Genomic DNA, 10,731 nt, shown 5'->3' with positions numbered 1-10,731 from the left:
GCAGTTGGGTCTTCAGCAGTGTGGATTCAATGCTTGCGGACTCTGCCAGCTCGAGTACTTCGATGTTGGTGATGAAGTCACTCCAATGAATGTTGAGGATGAAGCGGAGACAGCGCTGATGGAAGCGTTCTAAGAGCCGTAGGTGATGCCGGTAGAGGACCCATGATTCGGAGCCGAACAGGTGCGTGGGTATCTTTGTGTGCTTCTCCAGGTGATTGTTTTTCCAGATTCTTTTGTGTAGTCTTCCAAAGGCACTATTTGCCTTGGCGAGTCTGTTGTCTATCTCATTGTCAATCCTTGCATCAGATGAAATGGTGCAGCTGAGGTAGGTAAAATGGTTGACCGTTTTGAGTTCTGTGTGCCCGATGGAGATGTGGTGGGGCTGGTGGTCATGGTGGGGAGCTGGCTGATGGAGGACCTCAGTTTTCTTCAGGCTGACTTCCAGGCCAAACATTTTGACAGTTTCCGCAAAACAGGACGTCATGCGGTGGAGAGCTGGCTCTGAATGGGGAGCTAATGCGGATTCATCTGCAAACAGTAGTTCACGGACAAGTTGCTCTTGTGTCTTGGTGTGAGCTTGCAGGCGCCTCAGATTGAAGAGACTGTCATCCGTGCGGTACCGGATGTAAACAGCGTCTTCATTGTTGAGGTCTTTCATGGCTTGTTTCAGCATCATGCTGAAGAAGATAGTAAAGAGGGTTGGTGCGAGGACGCAGCCTTGCTTCACGCCGTTGTCAATGGAGAAGGGTTCGGAGAGCTCATTGCTGTATCTGACAACCTTGTTGGTTTTTGTGCAGTTGGATAACCATGTTGAGGAACTTGGGGGGGGCATCCGAGGTGCTCTAATATTTGCCAAAGCCCTTTCCTGCTCACGGTGTCGAAGGCTTTGGTGAGGTCAACAAAGGTGATGTAGAGTCCTTTGTTTTGTTCTCTGCACTTTTCTTGGAGCTGTCTGAGGGCAAAGACCATGTCAGTAGTTCCTCTGTTTGCGTGAAAGCCACACTGTGATTCTGGGAGGACATTTTCAGCGACACTAGGTATTAGTCTATTAAGGAGAATCCTAGTGAAGATTTTGCCTGCAATGGAGAGCAGCGTGATTCCCCTGTAGTTTGAGCAGTCTGATTTCTCGCCTTTGTTTTTGTACAGGGTGATGATGATGGCATCACGAAGGTTCTGAGGCAGCTTTCCTTGGTCCCAGCAAAGCATGAAAAACTCATGCAGTTTGGTATGCAGAGTTTTGCCGCTAGCCTTCCAGACCTCTGGGGGGAGGGGGGATTCCATCCATACCTGCTGCTTTGCCACTTTTCAGTTGTTCAATTGCCTTATATGTCTCTTCCCGGGTAAGTACCTCATCCAGCTCTAGACTCAAGGGCTGTTGAGGGAGCTGCAGCAGGGCAGATTCTTGGACTGAGCGGTTGACAAACGAGATGTGCTCCACAGCAGGGTCATGCCCAGCGTGGAATGCCGCACTGATCATCGGCTTGTTCGCTGCAAGCTCAACCTTCACTTCAAGTTCAAGAACAGTGGAGCCCCCAGAAAGAGGTTCAATGTTGGAAACTTGCAGTCAGACAAAGTGAGAGGAAACTTCCAGGCAAATCTCCAAGCAAAGCTCGAGGATGCAAACTGCCTCACGGACATGTCTCCTGAAACCCTCTGGGATCAGCTGAAAACGGCCATACTGGAATCCACTGAAGTGGTACTGGGCTTCTCCTCCAGGAAAGGACTGGTTTGATGAAAACAACCAGGAAATCCAGGAGCTGCTGACAAAGAAGTGAGCTGCCCACCAGGCTCACCTTGCAAAGCCTTCCTGGCCAGAGAAAAAAATGAGCCTTCCATCTCGCATGCAGCCATCTTCAGCGCAAACTCCGGGAGATCCAAAATGAGTGGTGAACTAGCCTCGCCAAACGAACCCAGCTTTGCGCCGACACTGGCGACTTCAGGGGTCTTTATGAGACACTAAAGGCTGTGTACGGCCCCTCACCCCAAATCCAAAGCCCTCTGCGCAGCTCAGACGGCGAAGTCCTCCTCAGCGACAAGATCTCCATCCTCAATCGATGGTCAGAACACTTTCATGGGGTTTACTAAAATATATACACACATAGTGGGCTTAAAATCTTTGAATGAAATTTAACCATATTACAAATGCAAACAACACTATAGAGTACCTCAGACCCTGTCCTCCTTTTGGAATGGCCACTGTAGTCTTTCCAAGCAGAAAACGTTCACTGGTAGCACTTAGAAGCCACAACTAACATTTCTGTGACATTTATTGCACTTTTTTCAGAGAGAAAAAGACTGTTCTCCAAGGGTAAAATCATCCAGAATGCTCACAGGTGGACCAAGAAACCCACACTCCCCAGAGCAACAGGTGGCGCCAGGTCCGGGCATCAGACGACGCCGCGGCGGCAGGTGGCGCTGCGCGCGGAGGACCTGGCCGGCGGTGGTTTCCTACTTGCCCACCGGCAGGCGGCGCTGATGGTCGCGCTGCCGGAAGTAGTCGCTGTTGCCATGTAGTAAGATTCCTGTCAGAGTGTGTTGCCGTCCGGGATTTCTTCGCTCTGGTTGGAAGTGGTCATTAAATCAGCGCGCTCCGGGCTGCCGCTTTCTGGGCTATTTCCTTAAGCCTCCTGAAGAGTTTCCGTCCGATAAAAAGCGCTCGACGATGTCGGTGGCTGGATTGAAAAAGCAGTTTTACAAAGCGAGTCAGGTGAGGTCAGGCTGGGCCGGGGATGGGGGTTGTCTGGGCCGGGGAGCTGCGGCGCGGCTAGGCTGGAGCCGGCTGCTGTCACTCAGCTCCCGCTGCGAGGAGCCAAGCGCCGGGACGAAACAAAAACACCCCCAACTTCTTCTCTCACCAGCATATCTCGCACACCAGTTAAAACTGGGTGTTCAACTCGCCAACACATTCTACTTGAATGCCAAGGCTGCGAGCGAACCATCTGCTGGAGGAACTCGGTGGGTCGTGAGCAGCAGCGGGTGAGAAATCACGACCGATCATTCTTTTTCCTCTGACTGATGCGGCTCGATCGTCTGAGTTCCTTCAACAGATTGCGTTCAAATATAGCAAAAAAAAGACCGTACTTCACTCACTCACTCACTCACTCACTCACTCACTCACTCACTCACTCACTCACTCACTCACTCTCTCACTCTCTCACTCTCTCTCTACCCTCTGTACGAATGGCATTTGGGAACGGGAAAGTTTATACATTATTGTATTTATTATCCAAAAGGGGGGGGGGGGGGGGAGGACTACCCCAGAGCTTCGATTATGAGAAATAATACATTTTAACCGACAGCTTGCAGCAATTTTATTTATTCTCTGAAAAGTGCATAATCGTTTTCCAGTATTATCGTGTTTTATTTTCCAGTTTATCCTTGAATCTCTTGTGTTTCAAAAAGTATACGTCCAGAGAGGAATCTGCAGTCTTTCGTGGTTTTTATGGAGAAGCAGTTGCAACATCTGTTACAACTTAAATATTCAAGCTTTGTTAACTTGCTCCTTGCCTGCATCTTTTGAACAAGACATCTGTCATTCCGCCCGGGTAGTAAAAAAGTAGAGCGACTGACTATAACGAGTAATGCAAAAAAAAAAGAGTGGCAAGTGACCGTACAGCTGAGCTATACAATTGAGATTCGGTTCCTGACCGGAGTAGTGGTACTTCTGAAATCAGAGTTGATGCTCCTCATTTCTTTTTAATTTGGTAAAGTTCTTTATTGGATGTTGGGTGAGGAAAGAGGATGGGCATTGTCCTATGATGAATGTCCATTTGGGTGGGGGATTGGAAGAGCTCTTTAACCATAGAATGATGTTGATAATATTTAGATCATGCACATAAATACATTGTACATTTACATTGAAATCTTACTTGCTACATTAAATTATATCGGTACAGAAAGAGAGAAATATAAAGAATAAATATTCACAGTTACAGTTGGTCTTAGAGGGGAAAAAAAGTGGTGTTTCAGTAGAACAGACCATTGTGGACCCAGAGTCCTGTGGGGAGGTTTCTGTTCTGACAAAGAGTTTTGGCTCAGTGTTGACCATTCTTCTTGACTTGTGGAATTCCTCCAGTAGATTCTGTTTGGCTTCAGATTCCTGTGTTTGCCGTCTCTTTTGTGTTTCAAGGGCCTGATAGCTGTCCTTGAACCAAGAGGTCTGGACTTCAGGCTTCTGCCTCTTGTCCCAAAGGTAGTAGTGAGAGATAAAGATATAAACAAAATAGAGAGAGTGCAGAGAAGGTTCACGAGAATGTTGACAGGATTTCAGGGTCTGAGTTACAGGGAAAGGTTGTGCAGACTGGGGCTTTTTTCTCTGGAGCGTAGAAGATTGAGAGGGGACTTGATAGAGGTGTTTAAGATTTTAAAAGGGACAGGCAGAGTAAATGTGGATAGGCTTTTTCAATTAAGAAAGGGGGAGATTCAAACTAGAGGACATGGTTTAAGATTGAAGGGGGAAAATTATAAGGGAAACATGAGGGGAAATTTCTTTACGCAGAGGATGGTGGGGATGTGGAATGAGCTTCCGGCAGACATGGTCGAGGCGGGATCATTGGTTACATTTAAGGAAAGGCTGGATCGTTACATGGATAGGAGGGGACTAGAGGGGTATGGACCAGGTGCTGGTCAATGGGACTAGAAGGGTGGGGATTTGCTACGGCATGGACTAGTAGGGCCGAACTGGCCTGTTCTGTGCTGTAAGTGATTATATGGTTATATGGAGAGGCAGGTTCTTTGTGAAGTTGGCTCCCTTATGTATAATGGTTCAGATGTAGCTGTGGTTCACTAAACTGTTAATTTCTAATTATAAAAGGAATTTAAAAAAATTTTAAGTTGAATTTGGGATTTTTAAGTTACTTAACTGGTTTAATTAAAATGTTTCAATCCTTGCTAGTCACTGTAAAGTTAAAGGAAAAAAATCTCCATGAATGGAGAGTTGCTGAAGGAACAGTCTGTGCCATAAATGATTTTGCCAGAATTCCTGCTGATGGCTATCAAAATATCTCCACCCAAAAAAAGCGTGTAGTTGTTGAATGAGGAGTGGAGATGGATGTGATGTTGTCAATGGGTGAATAATTTATTGGTTTCATTTCTTGCACGTGGGAAAAAAAAGGCTTTTTTCACTATTATTACGGGGGAAAGTGATCATGGGTCAAACCTACTGAGTTTTCTTGGTGATAGTTGAAGAGAAAAGACTAGATTGATTTTGGAATTCTGTTTCTTTGTCCTTGTTGGCATGAATTTGATGATTTCTTCTGCAAAACCACTTTTGTAAAATATTATAATAAAGGGTTTTAGAAGTAGTTTAAAGTAATACCATTAACATATGCAAACTTTGCTGAAGAACTGTTCCTATCCAGAAATACAAATCTGAAGCATGGTAGGAAGTCTCAAGACAATCCAGAGGCAGGATTATTGTTAGAATGCAATTGTCAAAGTAGACTGACTATGAAAGTCACATAAAGGCAACTTTGTTTATGGAAGATGTGTTTTTGAGCGCATTTGGATAAATGTAGGCACAAAAGACTGCAAATGCTGGAACCCAGAGTGAAAAACAACAAACTGCTTGGGGAGCTCAGCAGGTCAGGCATTTTCCATGGAGGAAGATGGACAGAACCTGAAGCAGATTTTAATCACAAAATCTTCAGGCATTCTTCTTTAGGTGGGTCAGGATGGAATGGAGGATCAAGGCTATAGGATCATCAGCGGACCGGTTTGGAAGGTAGGCAAATTGGAATGGGTCCAATTTCACTGGAAGGTGCGATTTAATCCGTTTTATTACCAGTCATACAAAGGACTTCGAGATTGGGAGTTCATTAGACCAGTTAGCATTGCTCTCTTGGGCATAGGTGATGGTGGCTGCCTTGAATCCTGCGGGGTCAGTGCGGTTTGATCACATTTAATATGTCTGTTAGAACCTCCAGTCTGTTAGAACTTCTGTCAGCTGGCCACATTGTATTGTCAGATGGCCAGCATTGTAGTCCTGTCAGAAAAGAGCAGAATTTTTAAGTGGCTGTTCAGGGATTAGGTGCAAGGGATTTTTTTTGTTGTTGTTTTCTATTTGTGCTTTTCTACAACTTGCTTTTTATGTTGCTCCATGGTTGGCAGAGATGAAGAGACAGATAAAAAATGCTGGATCAAAATTTTGTCAGTTAATGTAGTGAAGTATACACGTGGGTTGGTTTATTTCAGCAATCAACTGATTGAAAGTACAAGTTTTCTCTCAGAAATTTATTCCAGTTGGCTGGGTGTCCAAAACTGATAGTTGTGACTTTTGTATTGTGGTATGATGTTGCAGTGGAGTGTCTTTTCGTCACGTGGTATGGCTCAGAAATATTTTAGAAGTTATAAATAAATGTATTGGTAATAATGGAAGTTAACTCCATTTACTGAGTTATTTTAGTTCACTTACACCAATAAAAACTGCCACAAAATTTCATGGTAGCTGATGTGGTTGGTTGAAGTGTGACATGAATCACTTACTTTGTCGTGGTTATTCTTCAAGACGAAAAGAAACATGTTCATTTTACATTTACATTTTACATTTAAGTCTGTAACTATTTTATAGTTTATAGTTATTATAGAAACTTGTCCGTGAACTACTCTTTGCAGACGATGCCGCTTTAGTTGCCCATTCAGAGCCAGCTCTCCAGCGCTTGACGTCCTGTTTTGCGGAAACTGCCAAAATGTTTGGCCTGGAGGTCAGCCTGAAGAAAACTGAGGTCCTCCATCAGCCAGCTCCCCACCATGACCACCAGCCCCCCCACATCTCCATCGGGCACACAAAACTCAAAACGGTCAACCAGTTTACCTATCTCGGCTGCACCATTTCATCAGATGCAAGGATCGACAACGAGATAGACAACAGACTCGCCAAGGCAAATAGCGCCTTTGGAAGACTACACAAAAGAGTCTGGAAAAACAACCAACTGAAAAACTTCACAAAGATAAGCATATACAGAGCCGTTGTCATACCCACACTCCTGTTCGGCTCCGAATCATGGGTCCTCTACCGGCATCACCTACGGCTCCTAGAAAGCTTGCACCAGCATTGTCTCCGCTCCATCCTCAACATTCACTGGAGCGCTTTCATCCCTAACGTCGAAGTACTCGAGATGGCAGAGGCCGACAGCATCGAGTCCACGCTGCTGAAGATCCAGCTGCGCTGGGTGGGTCACGTCTCCAGAATGGAGGACCATCGCCTTCCCAAGATCGTGTTATATGGCGAGCTCTCCACTGGCCACCGTGACAGAGGTGCACCAAAGAAAAGGTACAAGGACTGCCTAAAGAAATCTCTTGGTGCCTGCCACATTGACCACCGCCAGTGGGCTGATATTGCCTCAAACCGTGCATCTTGGCGCCTCACAGTTCGGCGGGCAGCAACCTCCTTTGAAGAAGACCGCAGAGCCCACCTCACTGACAAAAGGCAAAGGAGGAAAAACCCAACACCCAACCCCAACCAACCAATTTTCCCCTGCAACCTCTGCAACCGTGTCTGCCTGTCCCGCATCGGACTTGTCAGCCACAAACGAGCCTGCAGCTGACGTGGACATTTACCCCCTGCATAAATCTTCGTCCGCGAAGCCAAGCCAAAGAAAGATACAAGTTGACTGGCAGATAAGTCGGGTCCCTATTTTCAGCCTCATTTTAATGATTTTATCATATTTGGCATATGTCGACCCCCAGAAATAGTGATGACTGAGCTGTTGGGCTTTGGATGAGGGCAGTTGTTATCATGGAGGCTCCAGAAAAACGACAAAAATATGGTGAGTTTTAAGTTAAAAGTAATAGAAATGTCCAAGAAAACCAACAGCTCTGCTACTGCAAGAAAATTTGATGAATGAGAAGTTGATAAGAGATTGCAGAAAGAAAGAAGAAAAATACCAGAAAGATGATCTTCAATGAGAAGAAGAATCACTGGTTGACCAGAGTTGGAAAATTATGCCACAGCACTGAACAAAGAGTACATGAACAAAAGCAAGATTGCTACGTAGTCACATGAAATAAAATAAGAGCATTTGCACTGAAGTGGGCAAAGTCTCACCCAGAACGCAGTAAAGATTTTGAAGCTTCAGTAGGCTGATGCAACCGTTTCATGATCAGGAAATATCTGGTATAACATCAAAAAGCAAAATTTGCACAAACTACCAAAAGATCTTGATCATAAGGTTGTAAGTTTTCACCAGTTATACCTGCAGAAACACCAGTTTGCATTGAAAGATATTGGAAACATGGACAAAACCCCTATGAATTTTGACATGATAGACAACAGAACAGTGGAATGGAAAGGTGTGAAAACTGTGCAAACCAGAAGTACAGGCCATGAAAGGACTAGGTTTATGGTGATGTTACTGTGTATGGCCGATGGGATGAAGTTAAGACCCATTGTAATCTTTAAGCACAAACTTAAACCTAAAATAAAATTCCCAGCAAATATTTTTTGTATATTTTCATGAAAAAGGATGGATGGATGAAAATGGTGTAAAACTCTGGATAGGAAATGTGTGGAGCAGGCAGCTTACGCAAGGAACAGAGTTTGCTGGTCTAGGATATGTTTTGTAGCTACTTAACTGAGAACACTAAAAGTAGATTAGCACTACATAATACTTGGCAGTTATTTTGGGTAGTTTGACATCTCTATTGAAACTTAAACAAGCCATTCAAAGACGTGCATGAAAAATGGAATGGATGATGAGTGCACAAAAATCGTTCACAAAACATCACTTGATGTGCTGTGTGACTTTGTGCTCAAAGCATGGGATAAAGTGAAAGTGGAGACTGTAATAAAATTGTCTTTTTTTTAAAAAAAGTATGGTATCTCTTGGTACAGAAAATGATTTATTGTGGGACACTGACGATAAAGTTGAAGCCACCTCATCAGATACAGACTGGGATTCGTACAATGACTGTTTAAACAATGCAATATGGATGTGCCGCGATCTTTGCCTCAGACGATGATAGCGATTTTTGAAGGATTCTAAATGTTTTTAATAAAAAGATTTATTCCAATATACTGGTGGCACGAAAATTTGTTTTAGTTGGGTTTTTCGTTTGTTTTTCCAAGGGGTGACTTGTACGCAGAATCGGTTTTCAGGAGTTGACTTGTATGCCAAATTGGCATCCAGCAGTTTTTTTGAGTTGATTTTAAGGTCTCAAAGGTATATCTGGTGTATGAATCTATCCCCGATTTTTGAAAGTTTCAAGACTCAACTTGTATGCCGAAATATACGATATGTCATAAATTTTTGGGCTACATTTGTTTCCAGATGGGGAGTGGGAGTAGTTGTAATTCTTGTTTTAAAACTGATGTTGTTTGGGATTTGTATTGATGTGTTCAAATTAAATTAAAAGCTAATTTCCATCTTGTGATGAGCTTAAGGGTGTTTTAATAAATTGCAGTTGATTGTAGTTTTCAGTGTGTGACAGATTGGTTTTATTTTTGGAAATAGATATGTTTTATTGGAGATAAACTGATGCAGGTTTTTTTAAGTGTAGGTCGTAAACAAACACTTCAAAACAGATCTCATTTAAAATGCCAGAGCCTTGCTCAAGCTAGACAGTCCAGGTTCTGGGTGTCTTTGCAAAAACTTTGAAGAATGCCTACAAGGACTTCACAAATAGGTTTTGATTTGGTATGCTGTGAAGTAATGGATTACTGTTTTGGAAAGCAACAAATGAACAAACTCGGAAGATAAGGTTTGGAATCGCAGTCTGTCTGAGGGGCAGTTGGCTGTTCTAAGAGGGTCATGTGTTTTTCTCTGAGAGAGAGAGAGAGAGAATTCAGTTTTACAATTCCGCAGCAGCCGGGACTGGAACGTGTCCAGCTGGCAAGCTTGTGGAAAAACCCCATTTTGAAGACCGGTTGTGAATTCTTAGTTCAGCTGGCCAAAGCTTTTGTGATCCATATAAGAGGAAATGGGTGACTGTATAATGATTCACTTGAAATAAGGGAGACAGAAAAGGAACTCTGTGGTGATCCGAATGAAAGAGGTTATCATCTGGAAAACCCTGATGGGGTAAGTTTCTTCGGCAAGACACTGAAGTGGCTGATCTAAAGGAATCATATGTGGGGTCTAACGAGCAATATTTCTCTGAAAACCGATAAGAAGCTTCCTGAGTGGTAACCATTTACTTTTCAAGCGCCAAAGCCTGGTGTGCACAGTTTAAGAATTGTCTGCAACCAGTGAACTTGCAGGAGTGAGAAGTGAGATTGGACTGTGGATCAAAGAACTTTTCTGAACTTTCACACACATAAACGTACATGTGCGCTTAGAATTAGAAGGGGGTTAAGTTGATAGTAATAAGTTAAAGTTTAAAAAAAAATATTTTTGACACTATGAACCATATTAATCAAAATACACACAAACATTTCCCTCTTGAATATACACAGTGGCATTTTCTCCCCTTTTTCCCCCTCCCTCCTTCTCACCCCCCTCCCTCCTTCTCACCCCCCTCCCTCCTTCTCACCCCCCTCCCTCCTTCTCACCCCCCTCCCTCCTTCTCACCCCCCTCCAAACCCATTAAACATTCAACATATACAATAAACCCATGAAACAATGTCATCACACAATGAAAATAAACAAGAAAATTGTCTCATCTACTTTTACACACTGGATCAGTTCATTTCGTCTTCTTCTCATTCTATCATTTTAGGGGGTGGAGGTCCGCGGTAGGCCCTCTCTGTTGTGTTCCATGTACAGTTCCCAAATTTGTTCAAATAATGTGACTTTA

General features: G+C 43.7%; 1 protein-coding gene across 8 annotated transcripts in view; it reads left to right on the top strand.

The window, feature by feature from the left end:
- Positions 1-2,495: 2,495 nt before the first annotated feature.
- Positions 2,496-10,731, top strand: part of sh3gl1b (SH3-domain GRB2-like 1b) — a 99,385-nt gene continuing 91,149 nt past the window's right edge. For 6 of the 8 annotated variants that reach the window (XM_069928842.1, XM_069928838.1, XM_069928839.1 and 3 more), the window contains exon 1: positions 2,496-2,707. In XM_069928842.1, the coding sequence (XP_069784943.1) occupies positions 2,663-2,707 (45 nt within the window). In that variant the 5' untranslated portion in view covers positions 2,496-2,662. Of the gene's footprint in view, positions 2,708-2,858; positions 2,977-10,731 lie in introns of those variants that run through there. The other 2 variants (XM_069928840.1, XM_069928844.1) reach the window with 2 other exon arrangements.

The sequence above is a fragment of the Narcine bancroftii genome, chromosome 3 (assembly GCF_036971445.1).
Source record: "Narcine bancroftii isolate sNarBan1 chromosome 3, sNarBan1.hap1, whole genome shotgun sequence".
NCBI lineage: Eukaryota > Metazoa > Chordata > Chondrichthyes > Torpediniformes > Narcinidae > Narcine > Narcine bancroftii.
The sequence above is the reverse complement of the archived record's forward strand: the minus strand, read 5'-3'. Positions and strand labels throughout refer to the sequence as shown.